At 37.4% G+C, this 26,172-nt stretch overlaps 1 protein-coding gene across 2 annotated transcripts in view; it reads right to left on the reverse strand.

Moving 5' to 3' along the window:
* Nucleotides 1–7,593: 7,593 nt before the first annotated feature.
* The window catches only part of LOC108911939 (TATA-box-binding protein), a 54,651-nt gene continuing 36,072 nt past the window's right edge, over nt 7,594–26,172 (reverse strand). Inside the window, exon 3 of one of the 2 annotated variants that reach the window (XM_018717019.2) lies at nt 7,594–7,987. In XM_018717019.2, coding sequence (XP_018572535.1) covers nt 7,907–7,987 — 81 coding nt within the window. In that variant the 3' untranslated portion in view covers nt 7,594–7,906. Of the gene's footprint in view, nt 7,988–8,695; nt 9,124–26,172 lie in introns of those variants that run through there. The other variant, XM_018717020.2, reaches the window with a different exon arrangement.

Here is a 26,172-nt window from a genome sequence, read left to right on the forward strand (position 1 = left end):
AGCCCACCTCTCTCCTTCACTCCGATCTCTATTGCGCATGCGTTTAAATCTAGAAATTTGAATTTACCACCAATAAGGCACTAATTACAAGTATGTTCTGCGCATGTATTAAACATATTTTATTTTTGTTCATATTAACTCATTTCCTAAATAACATGGAATTCTAGTAATTAAATTTTTATCCTTTTAAGCGCTACCCAACCGTAAGTTTTATACTAATAGCTGAAATATTCAATATATCAAGCACATTATTCCTGCTGTTAGATGCTACTATGGTGGTCTAGAGGTAACGGGCTCGCTTTGGAATCCAAAGGTTCGGGGTTCGAATCTCAGACAGAGCAAGACTTTTTTAATTTAAATAAAATTCGAAACCAACTTTAAATTTACCGTCAATTGCAGCCCACCTCTCTCCTTCACTCCGATCTCTATTGTGCATGCGTTTAAATCTAGAAATTTTGAATTTACCGCCAATTTGCCGCGATCTGATTGGTCGAGAGACGTGGCCAATTTGAATGCTACGCTCTGATTGGTCGTGGCCTAAAAGTGGAGGAGAGGGGGTAAAATTCGTCAAAAGTTTTCAGACTGAATCTCCATAAGAAAATACGTGGGGTTGTGGAGCAGGATCGGCACAGTTATTCTACTAATGTGAATTGGAGGGCCATATCTCAGTAACGGTGCTCCGGAGGAGCAATGTTTATAGGAACTTTTTTTTACTATTTTTGGCTATACTTTCACCCCCTTAAATTTTGTACCAACTTTTCCAAACACCCTATATATATATGATTCAGGGTGAAGTCGTTTTCCAAGGATTTTTCAATATTTCGAGGGGTGAGAAATCTGCTAGGGAATGTAAGGGTGATTTTGGGAAATTGCAAATGGCCTATGTCGCCAGCAATAAATTAGCAATAAAATATGGTGTCAGGTAAATGCCTGCATCTCCATTGGTTCCGGAGATATAGGTGTGGGTGACCTGACTTAAGTATTAAGTCAGATTATCCACTTTTTTTTGAGGGGGTGGAGCAATAAAATCGTTTTTGGAGTATAAGTTCAGCAATAAATTAGCAATAAATTATCCAACGTCTCGTATGCGGGAAAGCCGGTTTCCAAGGATATTTCAATATTTCGAGGGGCGAGAAATCTCCTAGGGGTTGTAGGGTTGATTTTGGGAAATTGCAAATGGCCTATATCGTCAGCAATAAATTAGCAATAAAATATGGCGCCGGGTAAATGCCTGTATCCTCATTGGCTCTTGAGATATAGGTGTGGGTGACCCGACTTAAGTATTAAGTCAGATTATCCACTTTTTTCTAGGGAAGGGGTGGAGCAATAAATTTTTTTGGTGTAATAAATTAGCAATAAAATATGGCACCAGGTAAATGCCCGTATCTTCATTGGTTCTGGAGATATAGGTGTGGGTGACCTGACTTAAGTATTAAGTCAGATTATCCACTTTTTTCTAGAGAAGGGGTGGGAGCAATAAAATTTTTTTTGGTGTAATAAATTAGCAATAAAATATGCTGATATGAAGAATACCGACTTATCAAATGGATGACCTGGCTTAATAGACATGCTTTCTACAAAGGTATGTACCGAATGTTTCATAGAAATGACACAGGTGAACTTTGATTTTACTTTTAAATTTTCCAAATTTTTTATTGAAATATTTTCATGAAAAGTTATATAGTTACTAACCAAAGGGTTTGTTTGAAAATCCATATACTGCATGTTCTACATAACTGACCCAAGTTAGAATTATCGGTCTAGAGGCATCTGTATATTTCAGAAATTTATTGTGGCAATATTTTTATGAAAAATTTTGTATTGTAGAACTCAGAGGCATTTTGCAAATTTATATACTGAGTGTTTCAAAAATGACAGACGGACTAGGATTTTTTTCTCATTTCACTACCTACCTAAATTTTCAAATAGATATTTCTACACACGGTGTCTTACTAACCAAATGTTTTTTGCAATTTCTGTACAGGATGTTTCATAAAACTGACACAGGTGGACCAGATTTTCTCTTATTCATTTTGTTAGTTTTTTTCATGAAACCTTTTGAAGAAAAGTTGTATATTTACTGACCAGCCGCTTTTTAGAAAATCCATATACGTACTGGGTGTTCCAAAAAATTGATCCACATCTGAAACGGGCAATTTTTCCCCTTTTCACTTTTAACTTTGTTTTTATTTACTAAAATCTTTTAATGAAAAATTGTATATTTATTAACCGGATGTCTTTTTGAATCTTTATACTGGATGTTCCACGAAACTGATCCAATTACCAACAGAACGAAACTTTCCTTAAGTATATTTTTTTCCATTTCTACTGTTTATACTGAAGTCTGCAATATTTTTATGAAATATCTTATACTCTACCAACTAGGTGTTTTTTGCAATTTCTGTATAGGATGTTTCATAAAACTGACACAAGTGGACCAGATTTTCTCTGATTCCTTTTGTTAATTTTTTTCATGAAACCTTTTGAAGAAAAGTTGTATATTTACTGACCAGCCGCTTTTTTTAAAAATCCATATACGTACTGGGTGTTCCAAAAAATTGATCCACATCTGAAACGGGCAATTTTTCCCCTTTTCACTTTTAACTTTGTTTTTATTTACTAAAATATTTTAATGAAAAATTGTATATTTATTAACCGGATGTCTTTTTGAATCTTTATACTGGATGTTCCACGAAACTGATCCAATTACCAACAGAACGAAACTTTCCTTAAGTATTTTTTTTCCATTTCTACTGTTTATACTGAAGTCTGCAATATTTTTATGAAATATCTTATACTCTACCAACTAGGTGTTTTTTGCAATTTCTGTATAGGATGTTTCATAAAACTGACACAAGTGGACCAGATTTTCTCTGATTCCTTTTGTTAATTTTTTTCATGAAACCTTTTGAAGAAAAGTTGTATATTTACTGACCAGCCGCTTTTTTTAAAAATCCATATACGTACTGGGTGTTCCAAAAAACTGATCCACATCTGAAACGGGCAATTTTTCCCCTTTTCACTTTTAACTTTGTTTTTATTTACTAAAATATTTTAATGAAAAATTGTATATTTATTAACCGGATGTCTTTTTGAATCTTTATACTGGATGTTCCACGAAACTGATCCAATTACCAACAGAACGAAACTTTCCTTAAGTATTTTTTTTCCATTTCTACTGTTTATACTGAAGTCTGCAATATTTTTATGAAATATCTTATACTCTACCAACTAGGTGTTTTTTGCAATTTCTGTATAGGATGTTTCATAAAACTGACACAAGTGGACCAGATTTTCTCTGATTCCTTTTGTTAATTTTTTTCATGAAACCTTTTGAAGAAAAGTTGTATATTTACTGACCAGCCGCTTTTTTTAAAAATCCATATACGTACTGGGTGTTCCAAAAAACTGATCCACATCTGAAACGGGCAATTTTTCTCCTTTTCACTTTTAACTTCGTTTTTATTTACTAAAATCTTTTAATGAAAAATTGTATATTTATTAACCGGATGTCTTTTCGAATCTTTATACTGGATGTTCCACAAAACTGATCCAATTAACAACAGAACGAAACTTTCCTTATGTATATTTTTTTTCCATTTCTACAGTTTGTACTGAAGTCTGCAATATTTTTATGAAATATCTAATACCCTACCAACCAGGTGTTTTTTGCAATTTATGTACAGGATGTTTCGTAAAACTTACACAGGTGGACTAGATTTTTCCTTATTAATTTTTTTATTTTTTTCTTTAAATCTTTTGAAGAAAAGTCGCTTTTTAAAAATCCATATGTTCATAGAATTAAGGGCAGTTTTGTTTCTTTTCACTTTTAGCTTTGACTTTATTTACTACAGTCTTTTAATGAAAATTTGTATATTTATCATGCAGATGTCTTAATTTATTTTTTTACCATTTCTGCCTTACCTACGTAGTCTTTGGATGAGAAATTTTATATTTACTAACCAGATGCCTTTTTTGGAAGTTTGGAAGAAACTTTTCTTATTCTTTTCTCGAGCGGGCCTACTCTTTTTTGGAAAACATTCACATCATACTTTTATATACAGGGTGTTTAAAAATCAAAGTACAGGGTATTTTAAAAAATGTTATATCTACTAACCAGCGAGGAAAGCACTGCGCAGCGGTGCTAGAGCCGCGCAGAGCGGCCCGAGGGCCGAAGGCCCGAGAGAAAGGTCAAACTCCGCGTCAAACGTATTTGACAGTTGTTCTCAGTGCACAAGTTTTCTTTCGCTATGGCTGGTTACTCTAACGCAGAATTAACAGACATGCATTTCATATATGGCTTTATCCATGCCATGTGCAACGAGTACAGGCCTTAAATCCAATAAATGATCATCAAGCACGTTTGTTTTTTGCCGCTGGTTTCTACGTCATGATGCTGAAGACCCTCGTGTTCTTGCAAACATTCTTTTTACTGATGAGGCCGGGTTCACAAGAAATGGAGTGTTTAATTTTCACAATACGCATATTTGGGCTGACGAAAATCCTCATGCTCTAATAGAATCTGGACATCAGGCACGTTTTTCATTAAACATTTGGATGGGTATTGTAGGTGACAGGTTTCTAGGTCCTGTTGTTTTACCAAACCGATTAACAGGCGCTGCTTACCTCAACTTTCTGCAGAACACACTGTATGAGTTTTTGGAAGACATTCCTTTGAATCAGAGGCAACAAATGTGGTTCCAGCATGATGGTGCTCCAGCTCATTTTTCCATGGCCGTTAGAGAGCATTTACACCAAACTTTTCCACATAGATGGGTAGGAAGGGCCGGACCTGTTTTATGGCCTCCAAGATCGCCTGATCTGAACCCTCTAGATTTCTTTGTTTGGGGATATTTGAAGACATTAGTGTATGGTACTCCTGTAAATAGCCTGGAAGAGCTGCAGCTACGGATTAATCAAAAGTGTCAAGAAATCCAAACCAAGGAGGGTGTTTTCGAAAGAGTTCGAATATCGTTGAGACGAAGATGTCGTGCCTGCTTGGAAATGGACGGAGGGCACTTTGAACATCTTCTGTAACTTTGTTTTTTGTTTGTTAAAAGCTTCCTTTGTCGGTTTATTCCTAATAAAATAAAATGTTTGAAAAACGAATAGTGGTCCATATCTCCGCAACCGTTACTTTGCGGACCCATGTTTATTAAGACTTTTCTGCTTATTTTGGTTCATACTATTACCTCCTGAAATATTTTACACTCTTTTTTTAACACCCTGTATAACAGAATTTATCCTGAGGTCCGTTATAAAATATCAGAAGAATAACATGGTTTTATGAATGTTTTATGAACGATCAACTGTCACTAATTTAGCAGTTTTTTCTCAATACACTTCTGATATATTAGATAATCAAAGACAGGTGGATGTGGTTTATACAGATATTTATCATCTTACCTTACTTATAAAACTAGAATACTTTGGGTTTAATCCAGAATTAATACAGTTCCTCAAATCTTATTTACTTGGAAGGTTGCAGTATGTATCTTATAATGGATTTCACTCTAATAAATATCTAGCCACATCTGGAGTTTCTCAGGGAGCCAATCTTGGCCCCTTGCTCTTTCTTTTGTTCATTGATGATTTAAGCTACCTTATACGGTCATACAAACTTTTTTTTGCAGATGATTTAAAAATATACTCCAAAGTGGAATCATTGGACGACTGTAAACTTCTACAAACTGATTTAAATACTGTTCAAGTTTGGTGTGACAAAAATAAATTATACTTAAACGCATCGAAATGCAAAATAGTAATATTCACAAAAAAACAGTTTTTTTTATAAATGAACATTAGCAATAATATACTATCACGCTGCACATCAGTCAAAGATTTGATCAGCAGCTGTCATTTAATATTCATATAAACTTCAAAGTTTTGGAGGCAATGAAATGTTTTGGCTTTTTTGTCAGGAACTGTAAAAGTTTTAATGACAGTAATTTATTTAAAATTTTATATTTTTCTCTTATTTTACTTGCTAAGTTAGAATACGGATGTTTGATTTGGTACTCCTTATATATTTCTCATGTTCACGCAGTAGAAAGAGTGCAAAGGAGATTTTTAAAATATTTGGCTCTAAAAGTTGATGGTCAATATCCTGTAAGGGGTCGTCCATTAATCATGTGAGGTTTTTAGGCCACTTTTTTACACCCTCTCTCCCCCCTGGTGATACGTGGTGAGGTTGTAAGCTATTTGTTAAAAAAAACTTCAATATTTTCAGAATATTTTTTTACGAAAATCAATAAAAAACCAGCAGCGGTTGTCAGCCAGCGCGGGCGGGGTGACGGACGATCTTACAAAGATCGACCACGTCAATGGCACGTTACTTATCGAGATGTCATATCGTAGCTCACAACAAGGCATTCTCGGACATGGTTGCGCGAAAATATACACGTGATATGAAACAACAACCCCCCTACCCCATTGTGAGCAATAGTGATGTTATCCAAAGCTCCTCCCTCCCCTATTTGGACCTCAGGTGATTAATGGATGACTCCTAAGGGGAACAGATTATAATTATTTAACAAATAGGATTAATGTTGATTCTCTAGAGTTAAAAAGAAAATGTTTTTATTTCTTTAAAGTTTTTGTATAGACTGCTGCATAATGAAATCAATTGTGCTAAACTTTTAGGGCAAATTGCTTTCAATATGCCTAGGTATCATTCTAGGCAAAGTATTACTTTTCATATATTTAGAGCGAGAACTAATATCCGTCTGAAGTCTGAAGCACTATATGTAATGAGTAAAAATTTAAATAGCATTGCGCACTTATGTGATATTAACAACTCTTCAATGAAATTATTAAATTAATTCATTTGTATGTTTAGATGTTTTAGTAATGTAAGTATTTCCTGTTCAATATTTTCTTTTTGTTTATATAAACAAATACAAATTGTGAATCGTGTTTACGCTATAATTGTGAATATTTAAGTTTTGCTCTGAAATTGGTGCTTGTACACAGTTGGGCAAATAAAGATATTATTATATTGATTTTTTTGAAATTTGAAACCCCACTTTCAAGGCCTATAACTTCTCAGGGGTGCAGCTTAGTATAAAGGTAAGTTGCGTTAAATCACCATATTTTAGATTCCCCTACACACACCTCCTCTGTATCGGTTCTTATGCAAAATACCCTGTATTTTAATTTTAAGCCAGGTAAATTTTTTCTTTGGTATGATACTTATGTCAGAATTTACAATTATTTCTTATGAAAAGTTTAATTAATTTAATTTAGTTATTATTAATATCAATAAAGGTGGAGATTTGTTTTAGAATAAGCATATCCTAGAAACAGACTTGACCTAGGATTACAATAAGATCAAACTTACTTTCAAAATTCTAAATATTTTCATTCTTAATCTGATTTTGGGTGCTAAACTTTACATTGTTATTAATTTTGATTTTACTCCCACGAACTTTCATCTCTGGGTATAAAATTGGCTTCAGATGCAAAATAGTTATTTATATTTCATTTTAAATTATAATATTGTTTGATTTCTCATTGTAATTTCCCCGAGTTATTTTAATTTAATATTTTTTTTACTCTGATGTAGACTATATTTAATAGATACTGTTGATTTAGCTACAAAAATTTACATCATCATAATCATAATCATCACAGTGAATGTTATAGTCATCGTCATGGTCATAATCATCGTCATAGTGTTTGTCCATCCTAAATCATCAACCGCCCATCATCAATTGTCAATCCATCATCAATCATCCAGCATCCATTATTAACCATCAACCAGCATCCACCACTATCAGCCATCCACCATCCCCCAGTATCCAAAATTCCGCATCTGTCATCCCTCATCCATCATCTACTCATCATCTATCAATTATCACCCATCATCATCCATCCATCATCCATTATCATTCATTATCATTTATCTTCACCATTTATACAGATTGTAATTCAGTCCACTTGCTGGTGGATAAAATTGCAAGATTTGACATTTGACCTTGCGTTTAGGCTAGGAACAAAAATAGAGCATATTAGATTATTCTAGCAACAACCCCCCGTGGATGAATCAAATAAATCGATTCGTGAATACCAAGCTGAAGATCCATTATGTGTAGATATACTAAATCAAGCATATCTGGATATAATATAAAAGATAATCTGCTATCTTAATTCCCATTGTTTTGTACCGAAGCGTGCACAACTAAATACTATGTCAGCTAAACTTTGCGGGGACTTAATTGGACTTTGTATGAGAAAATAGCAAATTGGGAATGTCTCCTACCGAAAAAAAGCAAGGGCTTTAGCAACAAGTAGCTGAGTCATCAACAAAATTGGATACTGGCATGTAGATCCCACTGCGCCACTTGTAAAATGAAACAGATGTACTCCAATTTTGGTGATCAAGATCGCATTATTGCAGATTGTGGAACTTAGTTCCAATCTGTTCAATTTAAATAGTTCATCAATAAATGTTCTGTCGAACTTTATTAAAGTACCATCAGGAAATGGAGTTGTGCTCTCTATTTAATGCTATGTGCACACAATGTGACACGAATGAAATAAAATTGATACAGGTGCTTCACACTATTGAAGACGATTTCAACGTAACAATTAATAAAACTAGATTTTTACCAAACACGTTTTTTTGCAAACAATTTTTTTTCCATTTATTTAATAATACATTGAACTAAGTACGTTATTACATCTAGATGGCTATTAAAATAAATTAAACTAAATTAAATGCACACATGTACATGCAAATTTAAAAGTTAGCCTAAACATCGAAGTATTTGTAATGCTATAACCTTTTAAAATAATATAATACAAGGTGCAGAAAGATAACTTCCTTATTTGAAATGGGAATCCCAGGCTTCTTGCTGTGTGTGGTCAGGGGGGAACCTAAAGTTTTGTTTAACTTGTGTTTCAATCGTCATCATGTATTGGAGTAACGAACAGCTTGTATTTACCTTAGAGGCCTATTTTTCCAACGGACGTTCAATGGTTTCAACCCAGCACACCTTCTGAAATTTCTTCAATATTGGGTCCTGTCCCGGACCAGAAATCAGTTCTTTTGTGGGTCACAATATTCAGAAACTGGTTCTATGCAGAAAAGAAGAACTGGAGTCACACGTTCCATCAGGATACCTGAGAACATCGAAGCAACTTTAATGCTCGAAGAAATGTGTGTGAAGCACTTCTTGAACATATTCCTCAAGACACGCTTGTGCTTTTGACTGATGAGGCCCATTTTAATTTGACTGGATATGTCAATTAGCAAAATATGCGCTACTGGGCTGCAAGCAACCCCTGACAACTCCATCAGACGCATTTGCATTCACCCCGTGTCCATGTCACAGGTCAGTCAATTCAGACTGTGAACATGCTCAATTAACAGTTTTTTTTAATAGAACGAAACTACTAGTCCGGGAGTTAACGACAGATTTCATTACACCATTTCCGCAAGCATTTTTTTTGTATTATGTGTTATGCGTATAACGTACAATAATAATATAAACGTCTGCCACCGCATCCCCGCGACAAGGGGTTACATGAGGGTTACAAAAAATCAACAAAAAAATTTATAGTCGCATACGCGAAACTTATTGTACGTATCAGTTGAAACCTAAGAAGCTTAGAAAATATCGTCTGCCACATAAATTCCACAACAAAACTCGTCTGCCACATAAATTCCACAACAAAACTCGTCTGCCACCCACATAAGTAAGCGCAAAAAAATATTTAAAAAATTTATGCCCGCAAGGATGAAATTAATTGAAATGCTTCTTTTTATAGCAACAAACACGAAAATAAAAGGCTTCCACTAATAAGATACAACAAAGGTCGTCTGCCAAGCTTATGAAGTTGCCGAGACCGCGGTTACGACGCTGCATCTTTATCGGCCTAAATGACGATATGAAGTTGTATTTTAATGTTATACATTCGTTCACTGAATTAATTTAATAAATGTTGGCAGATAGTTATGCTAGATCTTTTCCGTGAAAATGGAGACTTAAATATATTGATAAAATTCTCAAAGATGCTTAAAATTATAAACTAAGCGATAGAAAGTAGATTGCGTATATCAAACTATTTTAAATAAAACTTGTAGTTGTTCGTTTTGAATCTTTATTTATCTATAACTCGGTGGAAAGAAATCTCTTTTATTACACCTATACTCATCTCTGGGTGAGCTTGTTGGCCGTGAAACAAATAGTTGTATACTCTCTAAGTTTCAAATAGTGGAAGTTTTTTGAAATAGTGTATATACACTATTTCGCTGTGCAAACTATGCAACTAATTGAAATAGTTATATACTTTGCACTGCGAAATAGTGCATACACTATTTAAAAAAATTTTCACTACTTGAAATTTAGAGAGTAGACGAAAGGTGGCTATAAAATTGGGTACGATTTATACCAGGGGTCGGCAAGTAATTTTAGGTGGGGTCCGGATACTTTTAAACATTTTTAACGAGGTCTAAAAAAAATTCATATTTCTTACAAATTTTCGTTTGAACTCAAATTTAATCTGCTTACTAACCATTAAGAACTCAAAACACTCACACAATTGTAAAATATTAGAAAAAATGATAAGGTTGGCACTCAAACGTAAAAAAACATTTTTTAAATAATTTATTTGAGTAATTTATACTTTCAAAAAATTTTTGGCGGTCCAGTATTTTACCTTCCGCGGTCCGGACCTGGACCGCGGTCCGCCAGTTGCCGACTCTTGATTTATACCATTAATAAATTATTATATTCATATAGTTGCAGATAAAGAAACAAATATAGAACAAGGCCAAGGTCAGTCAGATGAAGAAGACGATCATGAAATCGATAACTCTGATATTGAGGATTTCGATATAATATTAGATGAAACAGATGATTCTATCGATCAATGTGATATGGATGAATGAATGGTCATGAAATTACGGTTGTTAAACAATATATACAGAGTGAGACATTAATAATGATACACAGCTTAATGGCATATTGTTAACGTCAAAATATAGCTATTGTGCCAAACATGCCTTAATCAATTGTTGCTCCTTTTCGTTCCACAGGGTGTTAAAGTTGAAAAAATATTTTCCTATTTTATCTATATTTTAAGTATGTATGGACCGATTGTTTTGAAAATTTGTAGTTTTACATTTTTTGAGGAGGGCTAATTTAATTCTCGTCGAATCTCAAAAACTTAAAATGTCTGTATCTCGAAAACAGCTGAGTTTATCGATTTGTATAACAAGTATACCTTTTTTATTTAGAATTGAACGTAGTTCAACAATTTATGGTTATCAAATTCAAAATTGTAAAATATAAAAAGTTAGACAGATTTTTACATTGACAGGACAGTACATCTAGCGCCCCCTAGACGTGACCCCAACACTGTTCGCATTTTCCACCTCAAAAAACGTAAAACTACAAATTTTCAAAAATATAGATAAAAGAAAATATTTTTTCAACATTAACACCCTGTAGAACGAAAATGAGCAACAATTGATTAAGTCATGTTTGGCACAATAGCTATATTTTGACGTTAACAATATGCCAATAAGCTGTGTACCATTATTAATGACTCACCCTGTATATAGATTCTTCTACATAATAAAATGAAAATCAATCAATAATTATCACCGAATGTCATTCTAAAACAGTAATATCTTATTTTTATCTTAAAATATTATATCGAATTGACATATTCTTAATTTTTACACTAAAAGGTCTCCATCAGACTTTAAAATAAAATAATAATAAATTAATAATGTATAACAAAAAAAAAACAACTTTATGATAGTCGTTCAACCATTTAGAACAATAACGATCGTTTTTCAGACCAATAAAGATGCAGCGTCGTAACCGCGGTCTCGGCCGCGGTGCTCGCGAGCGCAACTTCATAAGCTACACCGGCCGCAAATGCGGCCGATGTAGGCGCTTTGTCCTGGCTGAGCCCCGCCGGCTAGAGCCTTTTCTTCTGGCGCTCTTCTTGCTTCGCCGGCTCGTCTGTGTAAACCCCGGGGGTGGTGTCATGTTTATGGTTGAGTAGGGTAGTGCGGCTATGCAGCCTGGGATGCGCTTTGCTAAGGTGGCCCTTAGGCTAGCGCGGGAGGGGAGAGGTAAGGAGGGTATGTGTATGTGTGTGTGTGTGTGTCGTTGTCTTCGTTTCTTGATCCTGTCGGTCTCTGAAACAGAAAAGGATAGCGGGCAGGGGGGAGATGTCGTTGGGGTGGTCACCCAGGGTCAAAAAGTTGGTGTCTAGGTCTTTTGTGTTTGTCAGTCACGTCGGGTACGTAGTTAACGGCTTGCCTGAGGAGGGGATTGTCATGTCTAGCGGCTACGTCAAACCGTTTCTCCGCGATTTGTCTTATTGTCTGTGTAGCGTTTGTGTATTGTAAGTCTCGTAATATGTCAGAGTTTCTTATGTACCAGGGCGCGTCGGTGGCCGTGCGGAGGGCTATGTTTTCCACAGCCTGTAATGACTATAAGTGGCTTTTTGCCGCGTGACCCCACGCCGTGGAGGCGTAGGTTAGCTGCGGATGAAGTACTACCTTGATAAGCGTTCGCTTATTCCTTAAACTGAGGGTGTTTCCACCTTTGAGTAAGGGATAAAGTCTAGCCCTGGTGGTCTTCGCTCGCGCCACCGTCTCCACGTGAGACGCTGGCGTCCATCGTCACGCCCAGGTATCGTGTTTGTCGATTCCAAAAGATGGGTTCCTGGGATAATGTCAGTCTGTCGAGATTTTGTGGGATTTTTCGTTTGGTAAAAAGGATAACCGAACTTTTGTTGGGATTAATTTTGACTTTCCACCCGTTGCACCAGGTTTCAAGTTGGTCTAAGGAGTTTTGGAGGAGGGAGACGGAATATCTAGGATCTACGGATTGGGATGTGATTGTCAGGTCGTCGGCGTATAAGTATATGTTGGTGTTGGGGGGATGTGGGATGTCGGAGTTGTAAATGGTGTATAGGTGTGGGGACAGGACGGTGCCCTGGGGGACACCGGCCTCCATGGGACGGGTGGTGGAAAGGGAATCTTGGATTTGGATGCGGAATTTTCGGTGGTGTAGGTAGGATTTTATGAGTTTGGTAAAGGATATGGGATATTGGTTGGTGAGCATTTTCATCAGTAGGCCTTCATGCCAAACCGTATCGAAGGCCTTTGCGACGTCCAGGAAGACAGCACCAGTGTACTGTCCCCTGTTGAAGGCCGCCGTGATGTGCTCGGTAAGGCGAAGGATTTGGAGTTCAGTGGAGTGATTGGGTCGGAAGGCGAACTGCTCGTCTGGAATGACTTGCAGTTCTTGGGAGTGGGTTCTTAGACGGGTTAGGATAATTTTTTCTACCACTTTGCTCATAGCCGGGAGCAGGCTAATGGGCCGGTAGTTGGATGGGATGGTGTGATCTTTGTTGGGTTTTGGGATAAGGATTATGTTTGCTGTTTTCCAGCGGGTAGGGAAGTGTCTTAGTCTGAGTGTCGCGTTTGTTATGTTTAGTAGGGCCATGAGGCCCTTGTGTGGTAGTCGTTTAAGTGTCGTGTTATGTATATTGTCGGGTCCGGGGGCTTTTCTGTTTTTAAGTCTGCGTATTGTCAGTCTTAGTTCGTCAGGTGTTGCGGGGGGGATTATGTCATTGTCTGGCTCTCTGTCGACGCGTCGGGCCGCGCGCTCAGCCACTATCTCGAATTCCTCGTCTTCGTCGGGCAGCTGAGGCAGTCTACACTGCAGTTCCAGGCTATCGGCGAAAGCCTCGGCCTTTTCCTGGTTCGTGTAAACCACCCCCACACTACCGTGGATTGGAGGAATTTTACGGCGAGCGGTCTGTCGCAGGGCCCTCTGCGTTTTCCAGAGGCTGTTGTCTTGTGGATCCAGCGACTCCAGGTGCCTAGCCCAGTTATCCTGGGCCAGTTCATCCAGAGCCGCCTTCACCCGTCTGTTAAGTACGTTTAAGTCATGTCTGTGTCGGGGGAGGCGGGTGCGGGTGGCAAGCCGTTTCGCACGTCGTCTGTCACGTATTAAGTTTTTTATGTCATCGGGGAGGGTGCCCCGGGGGTTTGTCAGTCGGGGGACAATAGTCTCCGTCGTAGTCTGAGTCAGGGCGTTTTTAATGTCAGTCTCAAGGGAGAGGATTGCCGCCTCCAGATCATGGGTGGTTTCGATGACTGGGAGCGCCATGTTTCCTTGCATTACTGTTCGGAAACGCTCCCAGTCAGTGAACCTCCTCGTGAAGGTGCCTTCATATCTCTGTCTTCGCCCCAGATCCAGAAATATTGGATTGTGGGCGGAAGACCCTTCGTATTGGGTGGATATTTGGGCATTTAACGGTATAGATTTTAAGAGGGCAATGTCGATAACGTCGGGGCGTCCTACGGGTCCGTAATGTGTCGGTTCTGTCGGTCCGAGTATAGTCAAGTCGTCGTGTCTGTCTTGGTAATTCAGCAGGACGCGACCTCTTGTGGTCGTCGTCCCGCTGTGCCATATGGGGGACTTCGCGTTGAAGTCCCCGATGGCAATTGTCTGGGGCCAGGAAAGGATTTTGTCTAAGTCATTGTCAAGTAGTGGTAGTCTGGGTGGGTGGTAACAGGACACCACCGCAACGTCTCCATGCCGTAGCGATCTCACCGCTATCGCCACGGCCTCTGTGTTTTGAGTTTGGAGCCGCTGCAGCGGATAGTGGTCGATGCACTTCTTTACTATGAGTGCAACACCACCCCCGTTACGGTTTCTGTCATGTCTGTATATGTCATAGTCAGGGATGGAGGTACGGGATGCCTCGCTGAGGTAGGTCTCCTGGACAGCCATAACGTCTATGTTTAGACGGTTCAAGATGTCCACGAGTTCCGTTTTTTTGGCCCGGAACCCGTCAAGGTTCCAGGACGAAATTCTCAGCGAGTAGGGTTGGGAAGGCCGACGAGCCATTAGAAGTCGAATAATTTTTGCATATTCGACACCATGATAGTCAGCTGGACGCAGAAGTCCTAAAGACGCTTCGTTGCGTCAATCAGGGCCGCCGCGCCCGGTTGTGAGGGTGTCGTGTCTGTGTGTGCGTGTGGTGAGGTGTTGTGTTTTTGTTTTTGCGTGTTTTGTGTTTTTCTGGTCATGTCAGCGTATGTGCGACCTGGGGTNGCGTGTGTCTGTGTGCGTGTGTCTGTGTGTGCGTGTGTCTGTGTGCGTGTGTCTGTGTGTGCGTGTGTCTGTGTGTGTCTATGTGCGTGTGTGTGGGGATGCCCCCTTACGGGGGCGTACGAATCTTTTGGTATATTTGACTGTCAGGTATATTGTTTGTCGGGGGTCGCAATTTTAAAGAAATGTATTCTAAAGTAATGCAAATAACTGATAAACTTACCTGGGCATAACCCCGGCACAGGTACCTGCAACAAACATGCCGACGGCCTCTATGCTTAAGGCGGGGATTAGGTAGGTGAATAAGAGGAAAGAAAGGGATTCTTTCCAGGTAGCCTTAATAAAGGCAGGTAGATCTTGCTCGTTGCACTTCACTTCACAAACATGTCCGCTCAACTCGGCCGCTTGCTTGGAACTGAACTAATGGCCGATTGCACCGCCAATACTTAAATATGGACTTAGTAGACATACTTAATTTTAAACATGCCTTAAAATGAGATCGTGTGTCACTAGCCCTAAAAAACCGCGTCTTAACTTAAGTATAGCTCGTTTTCTAGGTGGTAAGCGGTATACAATACAGGGTGTCTCATAATTAGCTACCAACCCTGAACAGGCCGATTCTATGATCAAATGTAAGTAAAAAAGTTCATATGAACATGGGTCCGGAAATGCTTCCTAAGGGCACAGCGACCCATTGAAGAGGGAGGAATGGAAATCATTTTTTTGCAATATCTCAATCGCGTTGTGATAAATGAATGAAATTTGGTATACCTAAATTTTGATGAGCAATTTGATGGACTAATCCATTTATTTCCACAAGTTCCATTGGGGTCGGTACGGGGGGTCCTTGGTACTTTGCGTGTGTAACTTTTTCATCTTTGACTTTTTAACAAATTGTACAGCAAATTCCGTTTTCCCGAACTCTTTTACGTTAAAAAGGTACTCTTGTTTCAAATCGTTATCTTTAACGGTTTCTGAGAAAATCGCTCTTGAATTAATCCCACTTTGGTCAATTTCATAGTAATTTAAACAAAAAATAATAATAATAATTTAATACGTAATCAGTAATACACATTATTGATGTAGAACAATTATGATATGATGATTTGTTTATGGCTTTTGCGATGGTAATGCTGCGCGGCAGAACGCGAGTACGGCAGAAGGTTTCCAAACAGAAGGCTGACATCAAGGAGGACATTCCTCACTGTATTCCGCAATTTAGCTGCAACCGTCACTTTTCGAAGGGATCATAAGATGGAAACTTAATTTTGATAACAGACAACAAGCTATTTTAAAAACTGTTCAAAAAACCCTCCACCTTCTCTGATACAAAGTCTTGCCCTACGTGTAACACTTCTCGAAGCTATTAAGATGCTAAAACGGTTTTGACGAATTTCATTGGCTGCATCATTGATACGCTGCAGCAATTCCTCACGGGTATCGACTTCGGTGGCGTAAACTTTTTGATTTAGATATCCCCAGAAAAAGAAGTCCAGCGGGGTTAGGTCGGGAGAACGCGGCGGCCAAGCTACCGGTCCGTGCCTCCCTATCCACCGTCCAGCGAAATTTTCGTTTAGGAAATTTAGAACATTGCGACCACTATGTGCCGGGGCTCCATCGTGTTGAAAAAACATGTTACGTCGTAAATTTAGAGGCAGATCATCGAGAATTTGGGGAAGATTTTCTTGAAGTAAGTTTAAATAAAGATTTGAATTGAGACGTTGTGGAATTTCAATAGGTCCAATCAGAGTGTCGTGAATTATTCCCGCCCATAAATTTATGGAAAACCGTTGCTGGAAGTTTGTTCTCCGAACAACATGTGGGTTCTCTTCTTCCCAATAATGAGAATTATGAAAATTTAATTTTCCATTTCGGGTAAAAGTAGCTTCGTCACACCACAAAATTTTGGAAGCTTGCTCGTTGTCCAGCGACAAAATCCAGCGACAAAATTGCATACGTGGCGCAAAATCTTCTGGTATCAAGCCATGTACACGTCGATAGTGATAGGCATGTAGACCTTGTCGCTTTAATATTCTTCCAACCTGAAATGTTAGTAGCACATCTAATCAATTCTGTTAAGGAAATCTTTAAGATATGTAGTACCGTTGGCCGAGGAACATTTATTTGCCTTGAAATGTTCCGTATGCTAGTCGTAGGATCTTGTTCAATAGCGTCAAGGACCTCCGCTTCCCTATTAATCCTGGGACGTCCTTGACCCGGTGCCTTTCGAAAAGTGGCGGTTGCAGCTAAGTTGCGGAATACCGTAGGGAATGTCCTCCTTGATGGCAGCCTTCGGTTTGGAAACCTTCTCCCGTACTCGCGTTCTGCCGCTGCAGCATTACCATCGCAAAAGCCATAAATAAATATCATATCAACTAACTCTTGTCCCGTAAACTCTTCCATTTTTTTCGCTTAGAACTATTAAATTGGCAATCGGGTTGACAATACTTTGACATAAGAATACCTTGATAATTTTGTTTAAATTACTATGAAATTGACCAAAGTGGGATTAATTCAAGAGCGATTTTCTCAGAAACCGTTAAAGATAACGATTTGAAACAAGAGTACCTTTTTAACGTAAAACAGTTCGGGAAAACGGAATTTGCTGTCCAATTTGTTAAAAAGTCAAAGATGAAAAAGTTACACACGCACCGTACCCACCCCAATGGACCTTGTGGAAATAAATGGATTTTTTTAGCTGTGTATACCAAATTTCATTCATTTATCACAACGCGATTGAGAGATATTGCAAAAAATAATGATTTCCATTCCTCCCTCTTCAATGGGTCCCTGTGCCCTTAGGAAGCATTTCCGAACCCATGTTCATATGAACTGTTTTACTTAGTTTTGATCATAGACTCGGCCTGTTCAGGGTTGGCAGCTAATTATGAGACACCCTGTATTTCGACAAATTAATTGATCTTTTAATCTAAAAGTGGTTGCCACTCTACAGGGTGATTCATTAACAATGGGAAAGTCGAAAGCTGAAGATACTACACGTGAAATGGTGTCCATTGGCGCAAACATGCCTCATCCGAAAGTTGATAGTTTCGGAAATACAGGGTGTTGAAAGTTAAAATTTTAAATCGTTTTTTTGCGATTATTCTGAAAATATGTAGGTTAGGAACTTGAAAATTTGTAAAACTATATTTTTTTAGGCGACGAATAAGATGCGTGTTGTAATTTCAGCATTGCTCATAGAGGGCGCCACTTACGACCAATTTTACCGAAAGTTTATTTAATAACTTTTTACCCTGTATATTTAACATGAAACTTGATTCAAAATCTGAAAGAGCTATCATGTTTCCATTAATTATGTACTCTTGTTTCATTTCGGGATCTTGATCCGTTTTCGAGAAAAATCGATTTAACGAACACTATGTTTTGATAATATGAGAAATTAAAAGCGAAACAAACCAAGTATTTCTTCGCGTTATTACAACAATTAACAATAAAACAAATAAAATACGTAATTATGATTTAAAGTAATTGTTCTAAGAATCCACCATTGACACTGACACACTTTACACGTTTTCTGAGAGATCTTGGAGTTTGAAACAACATATTGGGATTGCGTCTGACTTCGTTGGCAGCGATTTGTATTCTTTGCCACAACTATCTTCACACGAGCCAATAGATTATTTGTAAACTATATCTTTCATTCGAGACCAAATAAAAAAATCAAGAGGATTGAAGTCCGGACTTCTGGATGGCCAAACAAAAATGCTTAGATGGCCAATCCAGCGATTTGGAAAAACTGCATCTAAATATGCACGCTTTAGCCAACCACATGCCTTTTCTTAAATAAAGTGGAACTTCTTCGAGCCGTGGAAGCATTTTTACTTGGCCACCCAGAAGTCCGGACTTCAATCCTCTTCATTTTTCTATTTGGAAGAATCTATTGGTTCGTGTGAAGAGTTGTGGCAAAGAATACAAATCGCTGCCAACGAAGTCAAACGCAATCCCAATATGTTGTTTCAAACTCGAAGATCTCTCAGAAAACGTTGTGTAAAGTGTGTAAATGTCAACGGTGGATTCTTCGAACACTGACTTTAAATCATTATTACGAATTTCATTTGTTTTATTGTTAATTGTTGTAATAACACGAAGAAACACTTGGTTTGTTTCGCTTTTAATTTCTCGTATTATCAAAACATAGTGTTCGTTAAATCGATTTTTCTCGAAAACGGATCGAGATACCGAAATGAAACAAGAATACACAATTAATGGAAAAATGATTGCTCTTTCAGGTTTTGAATCAAGTTTCATGTTAGACATACAGGGTGTTTAGACTTGGCAATGTGTGCGTGCAGCGAAACGTGGCAACGTGGCGTTACACCGCGCGAGTGTCTCACCACCACCAAGTGCGGTCGCTTGGGGGGAAGCGAGGTGGAGACTGGAGAAACAAAAAACGAGGCAGTGTGCTAATAGACTCAGAGCAAGGCGCATTCATTTGTTGTAACTCTATGAAAAACCCTTTGTAAAATTATTCAAATAAAGCATTTAAATCAAAAACAGATACAGTCCACTTAATAGAAACACAACATATTTTTGGTCCAGTTCGAGCGCGGATTGTCAGTTCTTTGGATACATTTTCAAGCTGCAGTCCGTCGGATAACAGAAAAAGCATTTTCAAGCAATTACATTCAACAACAGCAATTGCGAGCTCATCATAACATCACAACACATCTTTGAGGTAACACATCTAGCAGACGTCCGAAGCCGTTTTTGAAGAAAGTAAGTCCCAGGTCAGTGATTCCTTTTATTTCATTTACTTACCTTTTACCGATACCACTATTTCAGCCGGTAAGGTATTTTATACACATTTTTTATAATTTATAACCATAAAGAACTCACAGTTCACATTTCGAATTTCATTAAGAAAAATAACTGTATTGCACAGATAAAAATAAAATACACATTTTCATTGTACAAATAATACTGAAACAATTTATCATGTCTGAAGCGGAACTTCGTGTTTTAATTAAAAAACGAGGTGTAATAAAAGGTCAATTAACCAGATTTGAACAATTCATAAATAATGTCAAAGATTCACAGTCAGTAGAGCTAGAAAAACGCACGAATAGATTAGAAACGGTTTGGGATAGTTTTACAGAAATACAAGCAGAAATTCAGAGTTTAGATATAGGTTCAGATGAGCAGGCTCACGATGCTGAAGCAGAGGATTTTGAGAACAAGTATTTTAAGCTAATTTCTCTGGCCGAAACAAAATTAAATGCCTTACGTTCTAAACAAGTAAATACAAATTCAGTGTCAAACACGGATACAAACAAAAACTTAAATGTAAAACTTCCTGACATAAGTCTTCCTGAATTCACAGGTGATTGCAATAATTGGGTACAATTTTCCGATACTTTTAAAGTTTTAATTCATGAAAACGCACAGTTAACAACAATCCAAATGTTTTATTATTTACAAGCAGCACTAAAAGGTAACGCCGCACAGGGTATATCAAATTTAGAAATAACCGAAGAGAATTATCCAGTGGCGTGGAACCTATTAAAAGAAAGGTACCATTTGAAAAATATTTTTGAATTACCGAATGTTATTAAATAATCACATACGTCATTGAGACAATTTCTAGATGCTTTCACAAAACATTTTCGGGCATTAGAAAATTTAAAACAACCTGTAGACACATTGGACACAATATTAATATTTTTACTGTCTTCAAAATTAGATGTAGCGACAAAAAGAGAGTGGGAATTAACTACTAGAGATAAAGACTCGCCAAAAATAACAGAATTCAAAAAATTTCTACATAACAGGTGTTTGTTAGAAACAATAAGTAACAAAGTTTTTGCAAATCAGACGACTTCAAATATCAGAAAAGATAATCTTAAATCATATTCTCATATTAGTACCTCAGTAAACCCTAAATGTACATTCTGTAATGGTCAACATTATATATTTGCTTGCGAAAAATTCTTATCGCTTACACCTAAGAAACGATTTGAGGAAATAAAGTTATTGAATCTATGCGTAAACTGTTTGGAAGCGGGTCATAGTTCCTCAGTTTGCTTTAAAGGCCCCTGCAAAAGGTGTCATAATAAACAAGACATTACTTCTTTTTGCAAACGACGGATCTCAAGCTCACACTCAAATCAGTTAACATTCAGGTGCAAATAAGGTTCAAACAGAAACTAGCACGTCCTTGGTGTCACAAAATACAACAATCACTGAAAATAATGAAATAACTTGTACAGATTCTCAAGTTCAATCAAACAATGCCGTAAATTCTACCATTTTGGTCCATATAACATTATAATGAAAATTATGTTTTACTTTCCACTGCAGTCATATATGTACTTGATAATAAGGGTAATAATGTAAAATGCAGGGCACTTCTAGACAGTGGAAGTCAGTCCAATTTCATGACGCAAGGCTTTCTTGAAAAATTAAATATTAAACCCACCAAATTCAAATTAGCAATTTCGGGAATAAATCAAATATCATCAAATATTTCATGTAAAGTTCAATGCGACATAAAATCTACGTGTAATAACTTCCAAGAAAATTTAGTATTCCTAATTATCGATCGCATAACGGAAAACATTCCTCAAATAACTATTGATAATTCATCCTTGAAAATACCCGCAGATCTAACTCTGGCTGATCCTGAATTTTACGTAAGTAGTCCTATAGATGTGTTGTTAGGCGCGAACGTATTCTGGAATTTATTACGCACGGGTCAAATAGAGTTAGACAAACGGAGTCCTATTTTACAAAACACGGTATTCGGTTAGATAATTTCGGGTGCAATACCGAACTTGCCTGTTCAAAATACGATTTGTAATTTAACAACATTATCGCTAGTGTCCAATGCACAATTAAATGATCAACTAGAAAGGTTCTGGCACGTCGAAAATTCATTTTCTCATAACACCAAGTATACAGAGGAAGAACAAACCTGTGAAACGCATTTTGTAAATAATTATTTTCGTGAAGAGACAGGGCGCTTTACTGTCAGCTTGCCATTTCGCGAAAACGATAAGCTAGGTGACAAGGAGCAAACAATTAAACGCTTCTGCTCAGTTGAACGTAAACTACAAAAAAATGAATCTCTTTATTCTCAATATAAACAATTTATGAATGAATATATTGATCTAAATTACATGAAAGTAATAAATGAAAATGACTCACAGGGTGATGAATATTATTTGCCCCATCATAGCGTCTTAAAAACCGACAGCTTAACTACGAAATTGCGAGTAGTGTTTGATGCCTCCGCTAAAACGTCAAATAATTTGTCATTAAACGATATTCTTATAATTGGACCTTCCATACAAGACCGTTTATTTTCAATCTTAATTAGGTTAACATAATGCTAATTGCTGACGTAGCAAAAATGTACCGCCAAATTTTGGTGAACAAAAAGGATAGAAAGTATCAACGAATTGTTTGGCGGGAAAATGTAACCGATACATTGAAACACTATGAATTACAGAGTCACTTATGGCACTGCGCCTGCATCATTTCTTGCCACGCGTTGCTTACAGCAAGTCGCAATTGATAATAAATCAAAGTATCCACATATTTATAATATAATAATAAACGACTTTTATATGGACGACCTTTTAACTGGGGCTGATATTGTAAAAGATGCTAGTTTATTAAAAAATGATGTAGAACATGTTTTATCTGGTGCGGGATTTATATTACGCAAATGGATTTCAAATAAACCACAGGTTTTTCAAGACTCTAACATACATTTAAATGACGTAAACTATATAATCACGGATGATGAAAAAATTAAAACACTTGGAATGTCCTGGAATTCAAATCATGACCATTTTTATTTTTCACTAGATAATAACTTAGTGCAGAATTCAAATATCGTGTGGTCTAAGCGAACTATACTGTCAATTGTTGCTCGTGTATATGATCCGCTAGGTTTGATATCGTGTGTGACAGTAACGGCTAAATGTATGCTTCAAACATTGTGGAAAAACAACATCGGTTGGGATGATCCCTTACCAAACGAATTAAACATTTCTTGGCATCATTATTTTAGTCAGTTACCTTTATTAAATAATCTAAAAATTCCGCGACAAATTACCATCAAAGATCCGTCCTATGTATAATTACACGGTTACTGTGATTCGTCTAAAAAGGCGTACGGTGCTGTTTCATATTTAAGGTCAATGAATAGTTCGGGTGAAATTATAGTCCGGATGATAAGCGCGAAATCTAGAGTAGCTCCCGTAAAATCGCTAACACTACCAAAACTAGAGCTTTGCGGTCCTTTATTATTAGCCAAATTGGCTCGCGATACAATTACAGCATTAAATCTAAATATTCAAGAAATATTTTACTGGTCGGACTCGAGTATTGTGTTGTCTTGGATTTCAGCTCATCCCAGTACATGGAAAACTTTTGTTTGCAATAGGGTGTCGGAAATTCAACAATTAACAAACAAAAGTCAATGGAGACACGTTCCTTCAGCACAAAACCCTGCTGATATAATTAGTAGAGGCTGTTCTCCAGCTGACTTACTGGATAACTCTTTTTGTTGGTCTGGTCCCTCTTACCTTACCCGCGAAGAAAAAGAGTGGCCACCTAATATTTTAAATAAACAAAAGAACTTACCTGAAATAAAATCGCAAGGTTATACGTTTTTAAATACGATAAAGTCATGTTATTTAATTTATATTCTAACTTTAGCAAATTACGTAACGATATGGCTTACTCTTTGCGTTTTATCGACCGATTACGAGATAAATCTAAAAGCTATGATTCTGTCAAATTATCTATAGGTGAATTAAATAGAGCCACGTCAAGGTTAGTAAAACTAGCACAAAATGAAGAATTTTCCTTAGAATTTCAGTCATTAAAAAAGGGTGAATGCGTAAGTCGTAAGAGTAAATTAGTTTCACTCAATCCTTTTCTGGATTCTGAAGATATTATCAGAGTTGGTGGTAGACTTACCCATTCTAGTTCAAATTTCAATCAGAAATACCCTATAGTCTTACCTGCGAAACATAACTTGACAAAATTACTAATTAAACACGAACATCTTCAAACTTTACATGGAGGGCCTCAACTTACCTTATACAATATCCGCAAACGTTTTTGGCCGTTAAACGGTAAGCAGGCAGTTCGAAGCGTTATAAGAAAATGTATGATTTGTTTTAGGGCTAAACCTCTTACCATGTACCCACAAATGAGTGACCTATCCCATTTTCGTGTAAATGAATCTCGCGTTTTCCAATCAGTAGGAACCGATTTTGCAGGGCCTTACCTCATGAAAGATGGTAGACTGAGGAACAGAAAGTTAATAAAAACTTATTTCCGCATATTCATCTGCTTTGGCTGTTCATCTAGAACCGGTGGGTGACTTATCTACTAACAATTTTCTGAATGCTTTTAAGCGCTTTATATCAAGACGCGGAATCTGTAAACACATTTATTCCGATAATGTTACCAACTATGTCGGTGCAGAAAATGAACTAAATAATATTTTAAAATTAAAGGATGATAAAGTGTTTCGGGATTATCTAAATAATAATCAAATCGAATGGCATTTTATCCCAGCTCGTTCTCCCCACTTCGGTGGCATTTGGGAGGCTGCTGTGAAATCAGCCAAACATCATCTTAATAGAGTAATGAGTAATTTACATTTTACGTACGAAGAGTTTCATACCTTATTGGCCCAAATCGAGGCAACCTAAACTCACGTCCTCTTGTACCTTTATCAAACGACCCTTCTGACCTGGAGGCTCTTACTCCTGGACATTTTATAATTGGGCAAGCTTTAACGTCACTACTTTCAGAATGTTTAATTGATCAACCAGTCAACCGTTTATCCCGATTTCGACATATGCAGCAGATAATACAACATTTTGGAGACGTTGGTCCCGAGAGTATCTGCAGACGTTGCAGGCCCGTACTAAATGGAAATTTAATTCCCAAAACGAGTTGCAGTTGGAACTTTAGTCCTATTAAAGGAGGATGATCTGCCCCCACAACGTTGGAAGTTAGGAAGAATTGTCCAGCTGTTTCCAGGACCGGATGGTGTAATCAGAGTGATATCGATAAAAACTGAAGCTGGTATCGTAAAACGCGCTGTTATTCGCGTATGTATTTTGCCTACAGACTAATATTTGATGCTTTCTAAAATGGACATACCTGGTTCAAAATTAGTGTTTTGTTTCATTTTCTTTTGAAATGTCAGTCATTTCAACGGGGCCGGTATGTTTAGGCATGGCAATGTGTGCGTGCAGCGAAACGTGGCAACGTGGCGTTACACCGCGCGAGTGTCTCACCACCACCAAGTGCGGTCGCTTGGGGGGAAGCGAGGTGGAGACTGGAGAAACAAAAAACGAGGCAGTGTGCTAATAGACTCAGAGCAAGGCGCATTCATTTGTTGTAACTCTATGAAAAACCCTTTGTAAAATTATTCAAATAAAGCATTTAAATCAAAAACAAATACAGTCCACTTAATAGAAACACAACACAGGGTAAAATGTTATTAACTAACTTTTCGGTAAAATCGTAAGTGGCGCCCTCTATGAGCAATGCTGAAATTACAACGCGCATCTTATTCGTCACATAAAAAAATGTAGTTTCACAAATTTTCAAGTTCCTAATCTACATATTTTCAGAATAATAGCAAAAAAACTATTTGAAATTTTAACTTTCAACACCCTGTATTTCCGAAACTATCAACTTTCGGATAAGACATGTTTGCGCCAATGGTCACCATTTTTCATTCTCGTGCGAGCGGTCGAACTGAGCGGACGTGTTTATTGTGAAGTGAAGTGCATTGCAACGAGCAAGATCTACCTTCCTTTATTAAGGCTACCTGGAAAGAATCCCTTTCTTTCCTCTTAACCACCGACCTAATCCCCGGCTTAAGCATAGAGGCCGTCGGCATCTTTGTTACAGGTATCTGTGCCGGGGTTATGCCCAGGTAAGTTTTTACTTTATTTATCAGTTGTTTGCATTATTTTTGAATACATTTCTTTAAAATTGCGACCCCCGACAAACAATATACCAGACAGACTAATACACCAAAAGACACGTACGCCCCCGTAAGGGGGCATCCCCACACGACTAA

This window comes from Anoplophora glabripennis, unplaced genomic scaffold, assembly GCF_000390285.2.
Source record: "Anoplophora glabripennis isolate ALB-LARVAE unplaced genomic scaffold, Agla_2.0 scaffold944, whole genome shotgun sequence".
In the NCBI taxonomy this organism is placed as follows: Eukaryota; Metazoa; Arthropoda; class Insecta; order Coleoptera; family Cerambycidae; genus Anoplophora; species Anoplophora glabripennis.